Source organism: Mesoplodon mirus (genome assembly GCF_964341445.2).
Source record: "Mesoplodon mirus genome assembly, chromosome: 2".
Classification (NCBI taxonomy): Eukaryota; Metazoa; Chordata; class Mammalia; order Artiodactyla; family Ziphiidae; genus Mesoplodon; species Mesoplodon mirus.
Genome location: NC_138977.1, coordinates 213,568,627 through 213,594,580, shown reverse-complemented (window position 1 = coordinate 213,594,580; position 25,954 = coordinate 213,568,627). Strand labels below are relative to the sequence as shown.

General features: G+C 45.8%; 1 protein-coding gene across 42 annotated transcripts in view; it reads right to left on the bottom strand.

The window, feature by feature from the left end:
• TCF7L2 (transcription factor 7 like 2) overlaps window positions 1-25,954 on the bottom strand; it is a 200,535-nt gene that overhangs the window by 64,361 nt on the left and 110,220 nt on the right. For 13 of the 42 annotated variants that reach the window (XM_082611784.1, XM_082611821.1, XM_082611822.1 and 10 more), the window contains one exon: window positions 9,297-9,440. The exons of the other annotated variants lie outside the window; for them this stretch is intronic. In XM_082611784.1, the coding sequence (XP_082467910.1) occupies window positions 9,297-9,440 (144 nt within the window). The remainder of the gene's footprint in view (window positions 1-9,296; window positions 9,441-25,954) is intronic. 42 annotated transcript variants of the gene reach the window in all.

The window sequence follows — 25,954 nt, the reverse complement described above, 5'->3', positions numbered from 1 at the left end:
GAATTCATGCTCTTAATCATTCCATTAAACAGACTCTGCAAGAACCAAATCCCAGTGCCAAAACACATTCTCTATTCTTCTGAGGCAAGACAGCTCATGCCAAAGAGGCCTGCAAGAATTATGACTTTATCATTACATCTGAAAGAGGGAAAAACAAATAGATCCTTTTCATGGAGAGGAAATCCACTACAAAGACCCAGAAGGAGGAGCTCAACATGATAGAAGGAGGAAGGTATTTCTTTGGGCTACCTTGGACCTCTGTGTCGACAAAACGGCCCTATTCTACTCCACGTGAAAAAGAATCCTGCACAATCCTCTACCCTCCAGCCTCCGCTTTCTCCCCCACTTGTTAACCATGCCCAAAGGGTGGCAGTAAGTTTAACTGCAGACAGTAATTTTTGTTAATGGAATTCTAAGCCCATCAGTTTTCAGCTAAGAGGATGAGAGACTCTTTCACTGTGTTTTTCTAAAGCAAATATTTAGTGCTTTCATCTTTTAGTGCCCTAACATGCAATCTGTCACCCAAATAAGAACACAGGAGAAAAAAAAAAAACCTTCTCATGTGGGTGTTTGTAGAAATTATATCATGTTTCCGACGTCGATCAGACAAATGGCAAGCACTTCTGGAAGGGGACACACGTCACTCCGCATGCTCTTCTCGAGGCGTCTTCCAGAGTTAAGGCACCCAGGCCCCATGGTTTACACTTGCTCCACTTGTGAAAATCATGCCAGCCCTGGCTTTCCAAAGCACCCCTATCATGTCAATCATGATGCAGAGAAGCAGCTTGTTTCTGAGCTGTTCTGTTCCTCTTGTTTTGCCTAGGCACCCATGCTTATGTTACTTTGTTTAGTGTGTGATTTTTTTTTTAATGAGAACCATTTTTCCTCCACCTGGAGGACATTCTTCTACAGAAACCTGTTGCCAGACTACAGTAGTTTCTTATCAGCAAAACTCACTCCTCTCAGCTAAACCATGGATGATCCGACCCTACCACATTCCGAGAGATTCCTTCGGCCTGGCAAGAGAGAAAGGCAGGGAGAGGGGATACAGACAGGAAAGTTGGGGTGACTTTTGTAGAAGGCAGTTCTAGTTCTTTTTCCTGATTCTAAAGCGAGTTTCGATTCCAGAAAGCCAGAAGGAGAGCTACGACTGTGTTTCTAGATGTTACCTCCCCTTTCCACCCCTATGATTTCTGCTTTCTGCTCTGGGTCACTGTTCCCACTTCTCAATTGGCTGCAATGGCAAGTCTCCAAGTAATTACAAAGGCGGGAATCAGATTACACCAGATTCTACATGTGTGAGATTGTTGCCACCTTCCCCAGCAAAATCCACAGCAGAGGCATCATCAACTGTTCAGTCAAGTGTGACGTTCTGAGCTGGGGACATCTGAGGCCACCTCTCCTCGTTTCCCAAGAGGAGGACAAGCACACATACACACACACACAGGATCACAGCACACAAATGTCCCTGCAGTTCACTTTTCCCTAAGAAAGCATAAGCCCTGACCGCAGCAGGTGAGACACAGCTCTGGCCTTCCTGTGATCGTACCAGCTTGTTCCAGAACCTGGGTAGGGATGCACAGATAATCCTGGAAGCACCTCAATTCCTGGCTTCACCTAAGTAATGGGACAAGTGAGGACAGTTGGGGAGAACCACGCTGGGTCAACAAATCTGCAGATGATGCAGCATCTTCATTTTACACATTATGCCCAAACCTTGATCATCTGTCCTGACATCTGGGAAAGAATAATATAGATAATTCAAAGCAGAATACTCCAGAAGTCGTTTCCCTTCACAATGCTGTCTAGATGGTTAGCAAGAACATTTCCCTCGCTAATTAGATTTTTCTTTGGCCACTGTCAGAATTAGCCCGAGTTCTCCTAAATCCACAAAGTGGCCCAAAGCATCCTAGGTGTGCGGGCAAGAACAGCCAGTACAAAAAAACAGAGAATCCAAACAACACCTGTCAGCAACTAACAGGCTGACAAGCAAGGCACTCTGGTTACATCTCTTCTGCTGGAGAAGGCGTGGAGAAAGAGCAGAGTAGAGACTTATAATCAACAATGAAAAATGAGCCTCTGAATGAAAGAGATGAATCAGGTCAATGCTATCTTTCAAAGGGTAAAAACGATAAAAGTAAAAAAATAAAACCTACGTCTCTTGTAACCATAAAAGGGTAGCGCGAGAGTGTGGGTAAGGTGATAAAGCTGTTCTGATTGTGGTGGTGATAATACGAACGGATGCTACAATTCACAGAACTGTAGACCAAAAGAAAAAGCCAATATTGTTGTATATTTTAAAATCCCACATCTCCAAAGAAACCTGCTCCTCAGACCTAAAACCTGGGACACAGAAGTATATTCAGTAAGTGCAACTTCAAAAAAACAGACAGCTGCGGGTGACCCCACCAAGCCAAGATTGCAGGGAGGAAAGCCCCCTAGGAAACTGATTTGAGTCCACTCTGCTGTCCCCGGCAGGATGGGGCCAAGGACAAACAAATGTCCGAGTCCCTTTAGAAGCGCACATATCCCTACATCCTGAGAGCAGTGAGCGCATGCCCAGACACTGCTGTTCCTGCCCCGCCAGGCACAGAAATGCCCCCACCTTCCCTTCAGGAACTGCCCGAATTTCTGAAGCTAGTAAAAGCACCATCAGCAAGCTTGCCCTGACTCTCGCCTCCACCCATCTTTCTCCTGGGTTCTTATAAAAGAGGCAGGAGGAGAGAAACTTGTCCAAGGGGCAGAGATGTGAACTGGATCTCCGTCTGGATGATTCCACGTTTCTTCTACTCTCTGGCGGAGGGGTTTCTCCTTTCCCCAGGAGGAAAGGATCTCTCCCCTGCCACACTGGCTGCTGGAGAAACACCAGGCATGCCAGAAACCCAGCGGGCAGGAGCCAGGCTGAGCGCGCAGTGATTGAGCTCTTCCATGCTCCCTCTGACCCCGTACATCATGCCCAGCCCAACACCATCTCCTGCCAGCTCTGTTTTTCAAAGCAGCAAGAGGCCCTGGCCGGGGCCTGGGGCTGCGACACAGGGGCTCCGGCGGAGCTGGGCAGACCAAGTGACAGGTGGGGCTGGGAAATTAGGCAAACGGGGCAGCGCGTCCCTCGGCCACCCCCTGCCTCCCCACCTCCCTCGACTCTCACTTCTTCTTTCTCTGGCGTCTTTAGTTCCTTCCTTGTCCCCGCCCTCCCTTGTCAGAAGGAACTGGCTTTTCCAAAACAGAAACTTTCACTGTGAGCACAAACAGGCCTGTTATTTAGACCTTCTCAGAGAAAAACGCAGCCAGCTGTGAGCAGGCTCTGGGTGGCGAGGCCGCGGGGACAGAGCGCACACCGAGGAGGTGGCTCACAAAGGGTTTAAAACTCCCTGGCTGTACAAAGGCCACCTCCTTCCTCACCTTCAGCTCCAGCAGAGGAGGCCACCACTGACTGGGAAAGGACAGTCCAAGGAAAACTTGAACCTGGCCTCATCAGGGAAGATGAGTCCACTTCTCCCACTTAGCTCCCCAAACCACACCAAAAACATGTTTTGGTAACTACTACATTTCTTTAACGCAAACAGGCGTGAAATGAACTTTCAGAGATGTGATGGAAAAAGCTGGAAAAGTGTGGAATAAAGGATAAAAGACGAGGAAGCTCCTAGAATGATCTCTTGCTAAACTAGCAGCAACTAGTGTGATACCTCTGAATAAGGTACAGAGGACCGGCCTGACAGAGAGGGATAAAAACTAAGATCCTCCACTTTGCTTACCTGACAACCGCCTTTAATAAAAACGAGTAAATTCAGTTCCAGAGTCTGGGCTGAAATGTGGTTTATCTCTGTTCCCAAATTCCAAACATCGACCTCACTGACACCATTAAAAGGACTGATCGGGGCTTCCCTGGTGGCGCAGTGGTTGAGAGTCCACCTGCCGATGCAGGGGACACGGGTTTGTGCCTCGGTCCGGGAGGATCCCACATGCTGCAGAGAGGCTGGGCCCGTGAGCCATGGCCACTGAGCCTGCGCTCCGCAACGGGAGAGGCCACAACAGTGAGAGGCCCGCGTACCGCAAAAAAAAAAAAAAAAAAAAAAAAGGACTGATCATAGGAAGGTACTCTGAGAAACAAAGGTATCACAACATGGAAAGATAGACAGACAGACTTGATAGATAATGTCGAAACCGTGAGTAAAAAGCATCTTCGCCCTCTCTTCAACTACTGACCATGTATTATGATTTGAGGGGTCCTATAAGGTATAAAATGTCTGAAGGTTAATGTAAACTCTCCCCTGACACAGTGTAGCCCATTAAAAACTGATCTGTCACCTCACAGAATTACAAAAGGGGAGGATCCAAAACAATAAACTGTGCGGATGACAAGATGTCATGCATGGAAGGCCCAGAGTCTTCTCTCTTAATGACCTTTGTCATATGAGATGCAAAACATGTGACTCCCAAAGAAGGGGGAAAAGAGAGGCAGCCACAGAGATAAGAGCCGTGATCGAGTCTGTGGTATCTGAGCAGATGTCAGGTGACCCCAGAGCCTGGATGCAGGGCCGGAAACCACTCCCACCATCCAAGGGATGGGGTCCTTAGAGGACATCCACGCACCCCGCCTGGGCTTCCTACTCTGTATACCAACCTCCCGGGGCGGAGAAAAGTGTAAGAAGTGAAAAGAACACTGTTCACAGCCTTTAGTCCAAGGAATGGTCAACTTGGGAAATAGGGCCCAGAATGATCCTCTCCCTCTCTGGGCCTGTGTCCCTGGTGGGAAGCCCTGTGCAAGTTGTGGCCAAGCTGTGTCCATCCCATAGGGGGCTCTGATAAGCAGCGGGGGAAACAACACCATTTCACCTGGGAGTGTGGCTTCTTTGAGGTGCCAGAAATTCCAAGTTAGGCACTGCATTGCCCATCTATACTACTGGGGCCATAATTTGGCAGAGGAAATTCACGTGCCCATTTAACCCAGAAGAATTCAACAAAGAAGCTTTGCACACAGAAAAAGGAGAAGCTTTGCAAAATAACATGAGTGGTCCCACCAGCCATCCCACCCTGAGAAGGAATTTAGGGAGGGGGTGAATTTGCTGGATCGCTTGCTCAGAATGATCCAGGGCTGTGCATGCTAAGCCATGGGTCATATATATTATGGGGACATTATGGAATGTCCAAAGTCATTCTGTCTTTGTTATTTTCAACTCACACTCTCTCCCACATGAGATGCAACCAGACTGTAAGAGTGGAACTTTAGAAACAGTGTGTTTGCACTGGGGCAATGACTAAGCATATTGAGAGGTACCCAATTCTGGAATGGACACCACTAGAAGTTTTACCAAGAGTCTTCACAGGATACACAGGAAAGGGCTTCTATTACAAGAGATGTGAGACAGACAGAAAATAATTACATATACGATATGAGCCCGCCTATGATTTTTTTAAAACACATCCTTTAAAACACTGGAAGGAAGTATGTCAAAATATTAACTCTGCCTTTGAGAAATATTTTTACTGTTTTCTCATCCTGCTTCTCTATGTAATCAGGAGAGGGAGGATGACTTAAACATTTTAGCTTAACTGAACGCTTGGTAATCCAAAGTTATAATGCAGAGATTTATAAAGCAAATACTTCCTCCTTCTAATGTACTTTGTTGTGTAAATCCAGATTTTCCATACATAACATATTGAAAAACATAGTACTAAGGAAATGAAGCAATATCTATATTTGTTTCAATGACTAATAAGCAAAAATAAAACTTTGGCCATGATGCCATGCTTTTTAGAAATCAGACACATAATAAGCCACAGATTTATAGGATGTGGTCTAATAAACCTAAGAAAAGTTTCATTTCCTCTCACCAAAATGGTTAACTCCCTGTCTATGTGACTGGCTTTGCAAAGTTAGCAGAAGCCTTTTTTTTTCCTTAAATGCATAACTTGAGAAGTTAATAAGCAAGTGCCAGCAATAATGTGCCCCCTCCTGAATTCACACACAACACACACACACACACACACTCACATACCCCTAAAGAAAAAACAAAATTAGGCTCAAAACCAGCAAAAAGGTAGGTCAACCAAAATATCAGAAGGGACAGCGGGTATCGTCTTCCTAACCCCCAGCCACTGACCAGGAAGAGTTCAGAGAAGCCCTTCAAGACGAAGGAATAAGAGAAGGATCTGAACAAAGAACCTTTTAAAAGTTTGTTTGCAAGCATTTCCGTAAAAATGGTATTGACTAAGCAATTACAGGAAAAACCTCTTTCTTTCTTATCTGAATGCATTTATGCCATGGGTCACGCCCTATTATTGTCACTATTAAACATGGTAATAGCCTCCGTGTAATGACTTTGTGTGGTGAGCTTTAAAATGGCCATGAATAGCTAACTAGAAAGAAGTGACTCATGCCTGCCCAGGTGGACATTTACTTTCTTAGTCATGGTTAATCAACTGGTCTACCAACCTTAATTCCCTAGAGGAGACAGCCTTGATTCTAAAGGGTTAGAATCAAGCCGAATCACAGGGAAGAGGGAGCCGGGACAATGAAGGTTAAGTATGGATGGGGTGGAAAGTATTCTAGATATGGTACCTGAAAAGCAAAAACTGGACTCTGGATGTCCTGAACCAGAAGTTTCCTCCCAGCTCCTGAGATGGCTGGGTGTTGAACAGGACCTAACCCAATCTCCTTTAGCAGGTGGAAGATGGTTGGTGGAGAAAGCTCCAAACCATGGGCTATTTTGCCAGGGTCTTTCATTAACAGCAGTTTTAGAGCTCCACCCCTTTGTGATCTTAAGCAAGTTACCTAACCTCTCTGTGGCTCATCTGCAAAATGGCAATAATCACAGCACCTTCCTCTTAGGGGTGTTGTCAGGTTTTGAAGAGTTAATATACACAAATCGCTTACGGAAGTGCCGGGACCGTAGGAAGCACTGTATTAAAAGTCTCTTTGATCAGTATGTCAAGGGATCCTGGTAGGTACCCAGTGAAGCAGGCTGGGCAGGGATTCCCCTACCACCCCCTTTTAACAGACACAGGGATGCATCACAGAGGGATAAAGCATCTTGCCGGCAGAGGTGAGAGAACGCTGGACTCAAACCTAGTTCTGACTCCGGTCATGCGAGGTTTCCACTATGCTACCCAGAACCATCTCGGAACACACCCAAGCTGTGCGTGGAAAGCATGCAGCACGACTGAGATACCCGCCCCCCCCCAGCAGAGGCCAGCCCATCGCACAAACACACCAGCAGTGTGTGATGCCTCCAGAATCCTGCTGGGTGTCTGCGCCAGACGGAGCACGCACGCCAGCACCTCTGGCCAAGCAAGCCCCCGCTTTATATCCTCAACTCCACTGATGCTCACAACAGCTCACATGTCATCCCCCTACACTGATGGGGAGACTGAAGCACAGAGCACTTGGGTAACTTGCCCGAGGTCACACAGCCCGAGTGGTGGTGTCTCTGTGTCTGGTCTATTCACAACTTAGGGATTTAGACCTAATCCTGGAAGCTGGGTGTATTGGCACTTCCCCAAGAGATGCTTCCCTGTCCTGAGGGCAAAGCTTGAGAAACAAGCGTAGTCACTGGCGCCGCCGGGGATCTAATCAGCGCCTGTGGATCTTGAGTTATAAGGAAGAAGCCCCGTCTTTCTGTTTCATTTTCCTCAACTCAGAATGGGTGCCTGGTTCTCTTTTATCTACCTCATAACTCTGACCAAAGATTAATGAGTTACCATTTGCCAGGCCCTGGTGGAGGAATAACTATGATCGGTATGGCCTTATCATCCACAGTCAGAATGAACAGAGACTCTTATTAAAAGCCAGACCAAGGAGTGGCTGCTGAGAAGAAGCTTCCTTCAGGTCAGGGCTGCTGCCAAGAAGTGCAGCAGCTCTGTGCAACCCAGGCCAGTTAAAGACACGGCCGTACACGTGCACGGGACACATGTAATCCGGGCACAGGCCTCATCAGAAGAGAGGAAGGAGCATGTGGGGTCAAAAGACCCTAGAAACATCCTCAGTTTCAGTCACATCTGGCCAGAGGGGAACAATTAGATAGGAAGATTTCCACAAGACACCCACGCGTGAAGTTACTAACCAGAATTAGGACACATTATGGTGTATAAGAGCAACCGAGTGAAAAGAAAAATACAAAACTCTGTAAGGTACCGTTCCAATTTTACAAAATATTTTTAAACTTTAGACACATGAATGACAAGAAAGAAATGCATCCAAATATTAAGAGATTATAACTAGGTAAAAAAGAACGTGGGTGTTTATATTTTCTTCTACCTGTTTCTCTTTGTGTCTCTAGTTCTCTTATAGGGCTATTTACTACTTTTTAAATTAGAACAAGCTTTTAAAGATGATTTCACCCGCCTTTTCTCTCTCCAAAGGCAAGACGCACGTACACGTTACCTGTGATTCTAGGCCTCTGCTGTTTTCTGTCCCTGCAGCCCTAACACGCAGCACAGCAGCCAGCGCATAGTAGGTATACAATAAATATTTTTCAAAGACAGAGGCTTTACTAATTGCCTCTTAAATATTCACTTTCCTTTTTAAAAAAACTTAAAAGCTAGCATTAGTACTAAATCATTCACTGTTTAAGTCTAAAGAGTTACCTTACAATTTTTTATCTGCATTGACTTTTGCTTTTCTGAAGATGAAAGCGTGTTCTAGATGTTCTTTATTCTTTGGGACTACAAATTTGAAGAGAACTGTCACTCTCAAGCACGGAGCAGTGTGGGGTATTGACATCGTATTGAATTATTTAAAGGAAATTAACAACACGCTTCCTGTCCTTGGAGAGTGACATCTGCCAGAAAAGCCATTCGCGGCTGCCTCAGGAAGATACCACTGCAGAAGGGCCAGCACTGCCCAGCACCTTGAACTCTGAAAGAAAATCTGTAAGTTCTAAAGAACAAATAACAAAGACAAAGTTCAGGTGATAACTTCTCTTCCACTGGAAGCTCTGAAGAGTCCCAGGAAATTATGTCCTGGGGGTCAAGTGTAATGGGATAACGTGCTGCTCATCATTCTCACCGAAGCCCTGCGTGACACCGGACCACGTGGCTTTAACTGGGAGCCCGGCGCCTCGGGGTTGCGGGACCACCTCCCTCTACCCAGTCCTCGTAAGCTGGCATTTTTATGGCTATGATAAACCTATCCGTGGTCAGCACACCCAGACATCACGGTACCCGAAGTGACAGCGATGTGACGGGAACTGGGGACCACGGCGGTGGGCACTGCCCTAGTGGGAGGTAAACTTTGGATGGGTGGTTTCAGTTCAGAGCCCGCTCATCTCATACCGTCATTCTGCTCCGAGACCTACCTCCAAACACCAGGGCTCCCCAACCTTTTGTAAGGAATGGCTCCTTTTCATGTCCCTGAAGACTTGAGTGCTGACAGTGAAGTCTGAGGGGGGGTAGAAGTGCTGACAGTCATGTCCCTGAGTGCAGCAAGGGAGGGGGCACTGCTGCCAGGAAGAAAGGGGAACAGAGTGAGGCTCGGGAGGGAGGCGGGCGCAGTCAGCAAGGCATTCACGGCCCCCAGCCTGACTTCCTGCCCTACCCCCGCTTCTCTACAAACTCCAAGCGGGGAGGATCATGGTTCCCCCCACGAACCCAGAACTCTTCCACCTCCCTGCTGGCCAGCGACATCTTCAACACAACTTCCTCCTGGCAGCCTTTCTGATGCATCCCTTCCCGCTGAGCCCACCCTTGCCCATCGTTCCCCCTAGGGACACGCCACTCCTTCCTCTCAGAAGCCCGCTGGCTAGCATTTTCTCTCTCTCGACTTACCTTACTGAATTTTCCATTAGTTTAAACCATGTGACATTGCTGCGATTCCTACCCTACAAAAATGCAATTGTATAGGGTTCCACGCAATTCTAGAGCTATTTGGGGAGCTGTCTTAATACCTTTCCCTCTGCCAGGCTGCAGTCTTTTTGAGAGCAGCAACTACACTGACATATGTGGACCCCTTGAAAGATCTGGCAGCACACACCCTGGGTGCTCAGGAAGTATGTGCTCCACTGCACTTCAACCCAGCTGGAGTCCTATGATGAGCGCTGCTTCTCTGTTTGGGGCTCTGGACGGGAATGTTCATGTTATTCCACTATTCCTCACAACCACCCTGTGAGGTAGGTACCACTGTTGTGCCCATGTTACAGACAAGGAAACTGACTCAGAGACGTTAAGGAGCATGCCCAAGGTCACACAGCTAGTAAATGGCGAGGGAGGGGGGGACCTGGACCAGGTCTCAGTCAACTCATGGTGGTGCTATGTAGATGCATTTGCCTGTCCGGACGTTGACTATTGCTCTATAAACGGGGTAGAGAATTGAGGGGTGTTAAGAGCGACGTGGGGTCCAAGAAGGGCTATTTCACAACAAGGAAATATCATTCTAATCGCCTTTAAAAAAAAGAAAAGATCTATGCCTTTTGTGTTCATTGTAAAGGATTATGTCTTCCTTTACAATGAAGTTTATGTGCATTGTAAGACGTTTAAAAACTTCTCCACTCTAGATTTTAAAAAGTTCTTTGTGAAGGAAAAGCCCATGAACAAATTTTTCACCCTTTTTAATCCCAAATAATAGAATTCAGGATTAAGAACATGAGATTGAGCACAATATCCAATATTTTATGTTCTGATATTCACTACATAGCAGAATGAGCATAGTGGGTACTAAAGACTCTAGGAGTTAGAAAATCAATGGAAATAACGGACAAATCTATAAAACAGCGCAGCCACATTTCTAGAATAACTTACATGGTTCCCATATAACCTGGTCCTCCGATGGGGGAGGTGGGGGGCTTATCCAGGTGGATTAAAACCAGCCAAAAGCCATGTGAACACCCAGATTGAGAAGGAGCCACATCTCCTGCAAACTGGTGCTACTCTAGGGCCCTCGCTGGTTGCAACGGTCCCCGTGGCTGGACTTGGAAAGTCACCACTGCCGGGAGCCCCAAGCTCTGCTCCCAGGAAGGGCAGCCGAAGCCCCAGAGGAAGCACGGGTTGCCCACCCCTGGGGGTCTCCGGTCTCCACCCAGGGAGCAGAACCTCCCACTCTGCATTTCTCCACAGGGCTCGTTTGCAAACAGGAATGTGAGTCACTGGGCAAGCATGAGTCCTTTTTCAAGATTAGCCCAGCTTGACAACCAAGGTCCTCCTATTCTGCCTTGCCGCAGCCGTGACTCATCTTAACTGCCTCCCACCAAAGGGGACACGGTTTAGCCCTCCAACTGTTCCTGAAAGGAACCCCGCAATACGGGGGTTTCAATCCTTGTCTGCTTATTTCGTTTCCTAACACAAGGCTGAGAGCAAAGAGGCAAGGTTCCCGAGGGCAAGCACCCCAGGAGTTTGGAAAAGAAATGTATCTAAGGTTACCACAGACCACATTCTCTTTATTATCTTCCCATGGCCTTTCCTTAGGGCCTGTACTCCCACAGGGGCTTGCACACAGGCTTGTTATGCTCATGGGCGTGCACGTGCACACACACACGCACGCCTCTGTATAGGATCTAGATACTCTTCCCTTCCTGGGAACCTCAGAGCCGAATTTGCAGGTCACTCCTACCAATACTGTGGGATCTACCAGCTTTGAAATTTGTGAGACTAACCTTACCCCCATCTTATCTTAGGGGTCTACCCTGCCTTGCTCTTTATTTTAATTTCCTTAATTATTCATTTCTAATCTTTTTACATAACATGAGGTCTTATAAGCCAATTCAAATCTGGGGGCTATAAGATGTCTTATAAACAGATCCAAATGTATATACAAATACAATACAAATCATTTTGTTCCATGACAAAACTCTAGTTGAGCCTTCCCCTAACAAATACAAGACTCTTCAACACATCCTAAAGGTTATGAAGGCAGATGTCTGCCAAGTTTTCTGCTCAGCATCCATTCATGCTTTTTCTGGTAACAGTGCCCTGAATTACATAGGAGGTACCACCCTAACTCTCAAGCCATATAGTCTGGGTAGAGTGGACTCTACCCCTACCTGCACAGATGGGTAAGTGTACTCAGTCCTAATGCGCTCAGCACATCACACCCCCTTACCCAGCCACTGATTCAGAATTGTGGGGAAGATAAGGTCTCTCTGGACTCAAACCTGCTTCCATGCAATGAAGTCAACCTGGAGGAAAGCAGAGCCCAGAGCTGGGAGGAAATGATGTCCTGGTATATGGGCCCCTGGATCCAGCCACGCTACCTGTAAACTTTTCAATTATGGGTCAATACACTCATTTTGCTCAGGCCAGTTTGGGCTGGGTTTGAGGAGAGAGAAGGGCACCTTGACCGGAGGATTCTAGTTGCCTTAGAATGACCTCGATAATCGTCCATCCACACATCAAGCAAGTAACGTGGAAAAAACAGGAGATGCTCCAGGAAAAGTAAATGAAGGCCTCCTGAGTTTCATGCTCCAGGCATGATGAGGGGATTATTACAAGGCAATATATAGGAGTAAGTGTCTAGTACTTTTCAAAATAAGAATGAATGTGGCTTGTGGCCAGTCTCTGGGATGGGGGTGGGAGCCTTGAGAAACCACACACCTCTTAGAACTGTCACTCGGCCCTCCTCCTCTAGGGCCTCTGAAGCCACCAGTGACACTGACTGACTCTATTAAGATGTGGTCTCCAGAAGTTGAGGCTGTGCCGTGTCAAGACAAACGGCAGGCAGAGCAGGTAGGAGATTTCATTTTCCCTGATGGCTTGGCCCCTGAGGACATGGGGTGTTGACCAGTTCTGGATGTGGCCGCATGGAGCAGAATCAAGGTGTACCACTAAGAAGTTAGAGCACTAGTTGTATATCCTACTATTTTGTTTCTTTATGAGCTTATAGCCGCCTTCAACAGGTGGCTGGGCAATATTCAAATGTTAATGCAACAGAATGGAAACCAAGGAGCCAGGAAGTACAAATTGCTCTGCCAGGAAAAAGAAACACAAAAGAAAAGAATATAGGAGGAGCTGAAAAGCATTTAAAAACCAAAACCATTAAAAATACTAAAGGCTCCAGAAATAAAGATTTTGTATGAAATTTGTTATTCTGACCAAATTTGGCCAACAGCTGTTGGCTACTGGGAGAATTCTAAACCCACCTCTTAGGCAGGAAGAAAAAGGCAAAAGCTTTCAATTTTGTTTCAGTAAAGTTTGGTGTGATTGTTAACTTTATATGTCAACTTGACTGGGCCATGGGGTGCCCAGATATTTGGTCAAACATTATTCTGAGCATTTCTGTGTTTTGGATGAGTTTAAATTGGTAGAATGAATAAAACCGAATGCCCTTCCTAATGTGGGTGGGCCTCATCCAATCAGTTGAAGGCCTGAATGGGAACAAAAGGCTGATCCTCCCCCAAATGAGGGAGAACTCCTCCTGCCTGACTGCCTTTGAGCTGGGACATTGGTTTTTTTTTCCCTACCTTCGGAATTGGACTAAGACATAGGCTCTTTCTGGGTCTCAAGCCTGCCAGCCTTTAGACCAGAACTAATACCATCAGCTCTTTTGATTCTCAGGCCTCCAGACTTCAACTAGAGCTACATCATAAACTCTCCTGGGTCTCCAGCTTGCCAACTGCAGTTCTACGGACTTGCTGGTCTTCATAACTGCATGAGCCAATTCCTTATAATCAATCTGTTTTTATACTTGTCTATCTATCTATCTATCTATCTATCTCCTATTGGTTCTGTTTCTCTGGAGAACCCTAATATATTTGGGTTATGTTTTTATATGTTTTCTCCCCCCAAGCAAGAGGGAAAGGATTATTTGTGGGTTTCTCAAAGATATCAGAATTGTGAAATGGAATGGGTCTTAGAAATCACGTAATTGAATTTCTTATGATTTTTTAAAATCCCTAAGTCTAGGGATAAAATTAGGACCTACCCAGAACTACACAGCTAGAAAAGAACAAACCAAAACCCAGGTTTTAAAAACTAGGAGACAGGGGTTCTATGCATAACATGGAAGAGTTTTATTTTGAACCTGCAGCATCTTTGGAGGGATAAGAAATCCATCTGAGAGAAGGACACGCAAGAGCCATTCCACTAAAGAAGCAAACTAGTAAAATGACAATTTTTTAAAAATTGGAGGGAGGGCAAAAACCTCTTAACTCTTTATCATTTACTCACATACACACGCACATGTGTGTACAAACAAGGACACCAAAAACAAATAAGCAACAGCAGCCAGCCATCCATCCAACCAACCAACCAGAGCCCACACACATATACATAACCTTGGAAAGAGAGTTCAGATCTTTACAGGTCATGCTGATCTAGCTTTGAGTCCATCAATAATTATCACCTCTGAAGGTAAGGTAACTCTGGTGGGAACTCCTTACGTTTGAAAGATCTTGCCAAACAACACAGATGCAAAAAAACTGTAATCACGGCTCCAGGCAAGCTACCATTTTTGCCATTAAAGGTGAACCCAGTTTTTCCCCAAAACAGGATACCATCACAGACGTGGCAAATGTATGCAACATTATTTTTCATGATTATTTTCCCAAAATGTGAGCATGTGTGAGTGACAAGGTGTGAGAGTCTGTGTGGGGTGCGTGTGTGTGTACACACTGCGGGTACCCTCCAATATGGAAGACAGTGGCCTGCAGTCAGGAATGGCAAGTGCCCGGCTCACCTACGGCAGCTCCCTCTTCCCTTATCCGTGTCACTATCACTAGGCCACCCTGCTCAGAGCTGGCATGTGGTGAAAATCATTACCCCTACACTCAAGGGATGTAGAAATAAAGTCTGCCTTGGCCCTTGAGGACCTCATCTTAGTGAGAAAGAGACCAGGATCCAAACAGAATGAACACAAAAGGAGCCAATGTTAAGTCAACCCTAAGACTAGTCTTTTGCAAAGCACAGTTCACCTCTTCCTCAATCTCAGCAGAGAGACAGATGTGGGGCCTCACTGTCACTGCCACTTCCCACCAACTAGCTGTGTGCCCTGTACTTCGCAGGCTCAGTTTGTCAAGTCACGTGAGGGTGCCAGCTGCTAGATGACTTGTGAGGGCCCTGCTCACCCTCCAGCATGCTCCAATTCTGCAGGGCGAGGGATACAATACAAAACGCAGAGGCGGGGGATACAATTAAGTCCTCCAATCGCTCTCAGTACAAATCCAACGTGCCTGGATACCTAGACATGGCCATTATATAAGAGGTGATATTTACTGAAGAAAGTTATATTTGAGGAGAAAAAGCTTTCTTTTACCAGATAAAATATCTACATGGCCAAGGAAAAATATTTTAGCAATAAGGTATAACAAATGGGAATTTGTAGCATCATTTCAAAAGGTGTTTATTAAAGAAAATGTTGCCAACTTTTGTTCTCTAGGGGAAAAAATACTTCTCAAGAAGTTGAAAATAAAACATATTTTTTATTACGGTATAAACAATGAAGGAAAAGTCATATAAAATATCTTTTGAAGAATTTGGGATAAAGTTTTAAAAAAGTTACTTGAGTAATTTTTTTTTTTTTTTTTTTTTTTTTTGCGGTACGCAGGCCTCTCACTGTTGTGGCCTCTCCCGTTGAGGAGCACAGGCTCTGGACGCGCAGGCTCAGCGGCCATGGCTCACGGGCCCAGCCCCTCCGCGGCATGTGGGATCCTCCCGGACCGGGGCACGAACCCGTGTCCCCTGCATCGGCAGGCGGACTCTCTACCACTGCGCCACCAGGGAAGCCCTACTTGAGTAATTTTGAATAAAGGACATGCTTTTATTTTTTAGCTGATATCAACACTCAATTAACTGACTTAATTGACTAAGTTATTAGTTAAGTCAAATTAACTAAATTAATTGACTTTAAGTGAAGTCAAGGCTTTCTGGGATGGTTAATAATGTGAAATAGCTAACCTTAATATTGGGAATTTAGCTAAGGCATGCAAAACATAAATGAAGTTCTAATAGACATTGCTGGAACACTAAACGAAATCCTTTCTACGGTCAACCTAATTCCGTGGATACCCATACACTAGCGGAGCGCCAGTGCATCTTTCCCATCTGTTTCCTCAGACAGTGATGAGGTTCCATGGTGACCTCAGCAGGTAGAAAAGTGAAGCTTTTCCCTGCCACCTCCATCTCCATTATTTGCATATGGAACTGAGAGATTAACAGTGTCATCTTTCCAGACAAGCAAAATGCCAGCAAGCTCGTGAAAAAACATGCTCATCCATTACTTTGAGAGAATAGAGGAGCTGATTCACACGTGTGGGCAGAGGACCCCTGTGGAAGAATTGGAGGCAGAAGCTCAGGTCCACTGTGAATCCAGCTAATAAATAAATGTAATATCGTGCTGCTAATGAGATTTTTGCTAAAGGATAGTTCCTCCTCCCAGGAAAGCCTCCGGGAAGGGATGTGGGTCCGTATGACGCCCCTGGGGGCCATGAACAGCACTGCGCGGAATCAAGGGACCAAGAGGGGGAGAGAGTCTGATTGGGACTGGTGATGTGTACTTGGTAATCCTCTCTTTAAAAACCAACTTATCGCCTACAAAAAGACGAAAAAAAAAAAGCACCCAAAACTGGAGCTGAGAGGTTGTAAAGACAACACAGAGACCGGGTGTGCCTGGGGAGCTAGTGACTACTCAGGAAATTTAGAGTGCTTTGCTCTGAAAAAGAAAGCAGCGGTGATCAACAGCACCCTCCTCTCGGATCAATGGGGACCAAATGTTTTAAAATGCAAATAACAGGTTTCTAGACAAACCCTGGAACTTCTCCTGGAAATGTTTTTATAATTCACATCTTGTGAGCCACAGGAGCCCCAATTAAATGTCTTCTCTTCTCAATTCTACTCGCCAATTATTAGCATTAGATAATAACATACTATTTTCTGCTAATATGTTTCCTGACAACATCAAACTCCAGAGGGTCTTCATAGTGCAATAACTGAATAACTGTGCAAATGACGGCTAATTGATGAGAAAATGTTATTTAAACCTTCTCAGTGTTTATGAAAAACAAATCATTTTGGCTGAAATGCATTATACTAATGGCGTAAAAACTTACTGAATTGAAATAATTTGGGGAAAAAAGTTCTCCCTAAACATCATGAAAGAGGGAATCACACTGCAAGGCTATAAGGTTATAAATATTCAAAAACAATGGACGATATGTGGAACCTAGAAAAATGGTACAGATGAACCGGTTTGCAGGGCAGAAATAGGGACACAGATGTAGAGAACAAACGTATGGACACCAAGGGGGGAAAGCGGAGAAGGGGGATGGGGGGGATGAATTGGGAGATTGGGATTGACATATATACACCAATATGTATAAGAACCTGATGTATAAAAAAATAAATAAAATAAAATTTAAAAAAACACAAAACAAACAATGGACGCCCACAGGCAGGACCACTCTTGACACCATCTCATTCAGAACGGGAAGGTGCGTGAGAATTTGGGGAGAGGCTTGCCAGCTCCATTCTCTAACATCCCTGGTTCCAGAATGACAGTCATCCCCCAGCTGTCATCCCCAGAATCACACTATTGCTAATTTCATAACTTAAGCGGCCACCACTATTGTCACTGGGCACACACCTGGGACACCATAATGGGTCCTGCCTGGACTGGGGTGATGAATTCTCTCAGGACTATGGTATTCGGTGTTTCTCAGCTTGAAAGAGAGAGTTGGAGCCACAGGATAAAAGATAAGGGGATGAGACCAATTATCCCATGCCACCCAAGTTGTTGGCTATTCTTCTACCCCGAATATTTATATTTTTAATAAAGAGAAACTTGAGAGAGAAAAAAAAATCCTAAATTGTGCATATGTGTGTGTGTGTGTGTGTGTGTAGAAGGCAACAGAGACAGTACACCCATGAGCTGAAGGAGTCAATCCCATCTTGCTCCCATTTCTTCTCACCACTAAATGGATGGGCCCTGCTAAAGTGTAGTCAAGCCCAGAAAAATCACTCACATATTCTCACTGAGGTGGCTCTGAGAGAACACCTAGTTTTCAGAGTTCTCTTAAAGATTGTTCAGGTTTCTTGGAGTGAAAATCATCTTCATACGGTTCACATGTGCAGCCAATAAAGAAAAAAACTCACGTGTGCCCTGAAAAGTTTCCCCTCAAAGTACTTAAGGGACATGAATGCCAAAGACAGTCCTGGAGGGTAGTGATCGGAACTGATGACCAAGCGGCTGACCCAGGCTGGGTCCACCGCCCTGAACAGAGAAATTCCACCTTCGGCCACATCAAATCAACCACAGTGCAGACGAGAGCCAGTGCAGCAAATCCAGACAAGATGAATTTTCCTATCTCCAGAGTGTAAACATACCTGGGCTTCTTAATATTTACAACAGGTAAAACTAACTAACCAAAGCAGTAACAAACAAGCAAACCAAATATAAAACAAAAAGACTCCCTAGGCTGGAAATAACCTCTTCTCATCACAATCTTTGGTGGATGCCATTTGAGTCATTACCACTTGAGGAGAAAATAAAGAAAAAGGAGATAGCAGCTTTCAGGAACAAGTTTGAGTCACTGAAGATAAAGTCTTAATCCTTGGTCAACATACAGAAAAACCTACTAGCAATAGTTACTACTTTCATAGATTAAAAGCTTTCAGTGCCTCAGGGAGACCCAAACTCTGAAGTCATCTTTATCCAGTGTCTGGTTCCAAGCAGAGTCTGTGGAGGTTAAGTATGTCTTCAAATATGCAGACCACTCACAGACTTGGAAATCTTTGCCTTGTAACAGTATTTATCATAAAAGCGCTTAACTTCCGATAAAAAGGAAAGGGATAATTTCAACAATTAAATACGGTCTAGATTAATATTTTTAAAATTCTGAAGTTTACCATCAACTGATAAATGGATCAATAAAATGTGATCTATCCACACAATGGAATATTATTTGGCTATTAAAAAAGTAATGAAATAGTGACAGATGCCACAACATGGATGAATCTTGAAAACACTATGCTAAGTGAAAGAAGCCAGTCCCCAAAGACCACATATTGTATGATTCCATATATGCAAAATGTCTAGAATAGACAAATCCACAGAGACAGAGAATAGATGGGGAATGGGGGATGAGTTGGGGGGAAATGGGGAGTGACAGCTAATGGGTATGGAGTTTCTTCTGGAGGTGATAAAATGTTCTAAACTTGATTGTGGTGATGGTTGCAACTCTGTAAATACACTAAAAATCATTAACGTGTACACTTTAAATGGGTGAACTGTATAGTATGTGAATAAACTAATATTTTAAAAATTCTGAAGTTTCAATTGGCCTAACCACCATTATCGTATCTCTAACTGCTTTCTATTTGAATTCTCAGCACATTTTATTTGAAACGAATACACAACTCTGGGAAACAGGCAGGATAAGAATTATTATTCCCATTTCACAGGAAGCAGAGGTCCAGAGAGTTTCTGTTTTCTTTCCACTGACTGGCTAGGTTTCCACGGGGTACAAGGAGGAGTGTGAATTATGGAGAAGTCACAGGTCTTACCATTCCCCAAATCAGGGAGGGATCAATATCCAGCTCTTGCCAGATGTCTAGAAATTTATACGGTTGGGTCATGCAGACATGTTACTGAACAAAAGACACTGAAAAATGGCACTTGGATTACTGGAATGCAACTCTCAATAGCATGAAATTCAGGTTAAACAATTTAGCTAAAAAAGCTGGGGAGGGGGAGGAGTCATCTCGAGTTGGTATCTGGTGGGGTGAAAATATACCCAATTAGATGTGGCCATATAATTTTCACATCAAACATCTTGTGGTCCCAAAGGCAACTAATGGCACAGCTTGCTGTGGATTTTTCCAAGTTTTCAAAAGCAATGACAGCTCTCTTCAACAAAGCCATTTAACATAACAGAAGGTTAAAGTGGGAACCACAAACACTTGCTTTTCTTAATTTACACCTTTCATTTACTTCCCCAGAAATGTCATGGAAGAGCCACGAAATTTATGATGTACTGTTCATACATCATATGTACGGTTCCTTTTAAGAATAGGATTTAGAAAGCAGAAATGTGAACTCTAAAAGGTAATCTGGAGCTATAACTTAAAAAAAAAAACTTTTAGTATTCCAGGAGAAACAAGATGATTTGATTGGGTCTTGCACTTAAGTTTAAAAAAAAAGTGGGGAGGGGGTGGAGAGAAAATATTAGGTGAGTGGGAAACTAGCGGGTTTTGAGAAATGCAAATATAATGACTTCACATCATCTATTCTACTAACCAGGTACCATCGAAACCCGTTGCTGGAGCACAACAAACAAAACATAGCTCACGGGGGCTTTTCTCTGCATCACAGACTTTTGGAAGCATGAGAAGCTACTAACTTTTAAATCATCGTTTGTGTAGTTTTAACCATTTCTTTTTTTCTTTATTTTTTTTTTTGAAAAATACTCTAGTAGACCACTAAGGTTTTTTGGGTTTTTTTGGGTTTTTTGCGGTACGCGGGCCTCTCACTGCTGTGGCCTCTCCCGTTGCGGAGCACAGGCTCCGGACGCGCAGGCTCAGCGGCCATGGCCCATGGGCCCAGCCGCTCCGCGGCACGTGGGATCCTCCTGGACCGGGGCATGAACCCGTGTCCCCTGCATCAGCAGGTGGACTCTCAACCACTGCGCCACCAGGGAAGCCCACTAAGGTATTTTTTAAGTACATAAAGTCATTGGCAAAAAAAAGAGACAACTTAAAACATACACTGGCAAATTGGGATGTCATTCATTTTAAAATATTCTTTCTTAGACCTTAGTCTGTTCTTTAGTTTCAGGAATAACAGAGGGATGGTTGCTCAATAAACACTCACGTTAAAGCAGGATTTCTCAACCTCAGCCCTACTGACATTTTTTTTTACATCTTTATTGGAGTATAATTGCTTTACAATGGTGTGTTAGTTTCTGCTTTATAACAAAGTGAATCAGTTATACATATGCATATGTTCCCATATCTCTTCCCTCTTGCGTCTCCCTCCCTCCCACCCTCCCTATCCCACCCCTCTAGGTGGTCACAAAGCACTGAGCTGATCTCCCTGTGCTATGCGGCTGCTTCCCACTAGCTATCTACCTTACGTTTGGTAGTGTATATATGTCCATGCCACTCTCACGCTTTGTCACAGCTTACCCTTCCCCCTCCCTATATCCTCAAGTCCATTCTCTAGTAGGTCTGTGTCTTTATTCCTGTCTTACTCCTAGGTTCTTCGTGACATTTTTTTCCTTAAATTCCATATATATGTGTTAGCATACGGTATTTGTCTTTCACTTTCTGACTTACTTCACTCTGTATGACAGACTGTAGGTCCATCCACCTCATTACAAATAGCTCAATTTCGTATCTTTTTATGGCTGAGTAATATTCCATTGTATATATGTGCCACATCTTCTTTATTTTTGATAATTCTCTGTGATGCGGAGCGGGTGGGGGGATGGGGGGCTGCCCTAGCAGTATCTCTGGCCTCTACCCACTAGATGACAGTGGCATCCCCTGCCCAGCTGTGACAACCAAAAATGCATCCAGATGTTGCCAAACGTCTCCTGGAGAGCAAAATCACTCCAGCTGAGAACCAATGAGTTAAAGATAACTGGCCTGAAAATTTTCCTATGACATGGACGGATGCAGAGGCCCTAGCTTGAAAAGGTACCCAGATCACAGCAGCAGCCGGCAGCAACAACAAAATCAGCCAACTTTCATCCAAATCCTCCAACAGCGATCAGTTTCGGAAACCCAGAAAAATATGATGATACTGTAAACATCCCCCTGAGCCTCCCCAGTGACTAGTGTGTAGCCTTCAACTGTGTGCCAAGGTCCCATAGTGCCCTGCAGCTCTTTTAAGCGTCCCTAATATTGTCATTCACAAATGGATGAAGTGACAGTACTAGCAAGATTAGTATGTGTCTAAAGGTGGGGTGGGCATGGTCCCCAGTATATTTTGGTCTCTCTTTTTTTTTTTTAATATTTGTTTATTTATTTATTGGCTGCATTGGGTCTTCATTGCTGTGCGTGGGTTTTTCTCTAGTTGCAGCAAGAGGGGGCTACTCTTCGTTGTGGTACTCAGGCTTCTCATTGCCGTGGCTTCCCTTGTTGCGGAGCACGGGCTCTAGGCGTTCGGGCTTCAGTAGTTGTGGCACACGGGCTCTAGAGCGCAGGCTCAGTAGCTGTGGCACACGGGCTTAGTTGCTCCGTGGCATGTGGGATCTTCCCAGAGCAGGGCTCGAACCCGTGTCCCCTGCTTTGGCAGGCAGATTCTTAACCACTGCGACACCAGGGAAGCCTGTTTTGCTCTCTTTAAAACCACAGAGCTGTAGTAATCTGCTGATCTATAACAGATACCCCAGTCACTCAAGAAAACCCAAACTATTCCCTCTTCAGCGTGGGTGGAGTCTGTTGGTAGCCAGATGGCAAAACAATGAGATTTTTATCTCTGATCTCCTTAATGAAAGAATCCAAAGAACAAAATACAAAATGGAGCCCAAGTCTAATTCATAAATCCAGAAGGTTCTGCATAAAGTGGGTCTGAGGATCTACGAGGTCCCAGAGGACGTTTGTGCTCAAGCAAGAGACGGGCAGCATCAACACCCTCGCGGACCTTTGGTGGATTAGTCAGCCTGCCGACGGCCCTCGAAACCGCCACGGGAAAGCATTCCTCTGCTCACCAGCCACGGGCACAAGAGGTCACAGCAGTGCCAGAGGCAGGGGGGCCAAACCCCAGACCCATCTCGAGATCCCGGTGCCTCCTGTCCAGAGCGGAGAAATGCTGCGATGCATCACCATTCCCGGGGTGTGGTTTGTTTTCTGGACGCCGTGCCAGCAACTCCCGCTGGGAGCCATCCAGGCCACGGGGATGGGCGGCAGTCTGGCTAAGTGACTCACGCCGAGGCCAACAGGTTGGAAAGGCTTGCAAGAATAAAAATGGGAGCGGGAGGCAGCTCCACAGGGAAGAGTCCAGAACATCCTGTGACCCATTTAAATCCAACCCTCTCGTGATGATCAAAACCTAGGTTTTCAGGGTTGACACTCACCCAATGGCAACTCGATGGTTCTTTCTCTACAGATCCCGAGCAGGAAGGGAGCCCAGGAACTCCGCCTGCTGCCCGAGTTCTAGACTGGAAAGACACCTGCTTGAAAGACAGAGAAACCCACCCAGGTGCAGCAGGTGTGCGCTGCGCTCTCCCATCTCACGCCGGGCCACCCGGCTCTGCCCTATGGAAACACGGCCAGTCTCCGGCATCCTGGTGGCCTCGTGGACATGAGCGGTGTAGTGACTCTAGTTCAGCATCCAGGTTCATCACTCAGCACTTAGCACCTGAATTCATTAGGTCGCCTCGAGAAGCCTGGTCTCCACATTTTTACCTAAGACACCAGAAACATCTCAGACCCAGTGCCAACCCTCATATCATTACCATGATGCATGCAGGGAAGCACCCTGCATCTTGTTACTCTTCGTCCCAAAAGGCAGACAAGAAAAAAGAGCTAGCCAGAGATCAAGGCAAGAACCAGGCTATGAGCTCCCACCAAGCCACCGCAAATAAAAACTTCTCATTTTCCACTGCCAGTCTTCCAAGCGTGAATAACATGGGTATCGGCTCCTCTTATTTAAGTAGTTTATAAGCGAGCGGGTCGTCTGGAAGGCACTTTCCCCATTTATTGACGGCAAGTTGTCTGAACAGCCACTCTCCCTGGGGAGCGTGACTGAAGATGGGGCGCCCTGACTCTGCTTCCTCTGGCACCCACAGAGCCCCAGGCTGGCCCCCGACCCAGAGGAGCCCAATCATCTGGGGAGGGATGGCAGTCTTCCGGGGACCTGCACCAGTGTGACCTGCCTGAGAGGGTTTGCACCATCCCCGCTGCCGGGGTCGCTGACGCCCCGGGCTGCCGAGGACAAATCTCCGTGGCAGCCTCTGCCGTCTCGGGCTCAGCTTCGGTTTCAGCTCGGGCACCGACAAGGTTTGGACCCGTGCCCAGTCCCAACACCGATAACATTCCTTGCAGCTGCCCCACCGGGAACAGAAAAGGTAAAAGATTCCTCCCTCCGATGTGCGAACCAGGGGAGAAAAGCCGGGGGCGGGGGGGCCCGGGGGTGAGAATACAGAAGAGAAAAGGCAAGGTTTCCTGAAACTCCCCTGGAGCCCCTCTTAGCACCAAGGGAATCGGTACCCTATCTCCACGTCTGTTCCAACATCACAAAAGACAGATACTCAAGCTTCTGCGGCCCAGTGTACCCTCAAAGCAGGAATTCCCCCTGGGGGAGAAGTTCAGGGAGACGGCGTTTAACCCTCTCCCCACCAACACTGGAGTCACCACCAGGCAATAAGAGGGAGGAATCCATGGTCCCGGGTCCAGAACTAACCCACCAAGCGCTCCACCACTAATATTCCAGCAGGCTCGCCTGTACTCACAACGACCTCTTGGGTGTTTCTATCTTCCAGCTTCTTGTAGCAGATAGGGTGGTGAGGTAGAGTTGAGGAAAGCAAAAGGACGCTGACTTCCAGAAGGCTGAGGCTAAGAGGCCACCTTGGGCAAGTTTCCACCATAAGTCCCTCACTTTACTAAGTGAAAGGAACCAGACCACGAGGTGTATGATCCCATTTATACAATATGTCCAGAACAGGCAAATCCACAGAGACAAAAAATACAGTAGTAGTTGCCTAGGACTGGGAGGAACTGGGGGAAATGGGGAGTGGCTGCTCATGGGGACAGGGGTTCTGGAGGGAGGTGATGAAAATATTCTGAAACTGATCGTGGTGATGGCAGCAAACTCTGAATATACTACAACCATTGAACTGTACACTTTAAATGCGTGAACTGTATGGTATGTGAATTATTTCTCAATAAAACTATCGTTTAAAAAAAAAGTTCAGCCATCGCAAACATGGGGCTTTCATCCTCTTCTGGTTGAGTCAGCTTTAAATGTTGTCTCCTGGACTAAAAGTAAAGATAATCTGGAAGGTCCTTAGAAAGTATCTGGATAAGCTATTAATCTGCTTGAGACTCAAGCTACTGGTACAGGGCTAACAATGTTATCTACCTTAAAATGTCACAAGGGTTCAATTCCAAGGGGAGGTAGAGAGCTTATTAGCACAGTGCCCTGGACATGACAGACGCTCTATAGAACGCACCTGTTTTGCATACCCTCCTGCAGGAGGTCTCAGAGAGAAAAGCCAGGTTCTAGAGAGAAGGACTGGCAGCTATCTTTGCCTAAACCCTGTTGCTTTTTTCAGCATTCTTTCCTCACCTGCCATATTAAGAGTGTGACCAACTTAAAAAGCAATAATAATAAATGCCAAAGTCTGGGAACTCTATGAAAGCTGTATCTGCAATGGTGGATCCTAAAAATATACTGCATACCCATCCCTACAGGGCTCTCCTTTGCCAGAGGGTCTTGCCCCTATTCAGCAGATGGGACACAGCAAACAGCACAGGGAATATGCCCAGGATTACATTGGATTCTACAGAAGGAGGTGTCATGACCAGTTCTTAGCTCCAAATAGGCTAACCCCTAAGATCAAGCAAAGGCAAAAAACTAATGAAGAGCATCTAGTAGATACCAGAAAAAGGGCTAAGAACTTCACAACAGCTGTTTAAGGCAAAATTCAATAATTAATTAATTTTTAGAAGATGTTGGGGGTAGGGGTTTATTAATTAATTTATTTATGTTTGCTGTGTTGGGTCTTCGTTTCTGTGTGAGGGCTTTCTCTAGTTGTGGCAAGCAGGGGCCACTCTTCATCAGGGTGCGCGGGCCTCTCACTGTCGCGGCCTCTCTTGCTGCGGAGCACAGGCTCCAGACACGCAGGCTCAGTAGTTGTGGCTCACGGGCCTAGTTGCTCCGTGGCATGTGGGATCCTCCCAGATAAGGGCTCGAACCCATGTCCCCTGCATTTAGCAGGCAGATTCTCAACCACTGCGCCACCAGGGAAGCCCCTAATTAATTTTTTAAGACTGACTCCAGCTAATTCCCCCAGGGAATCACCCTAACACCAGCCAGTCATGTGATCCAATGGGACCCTCCATCTTCTTACATGATCCCCCCCTTCTCAGA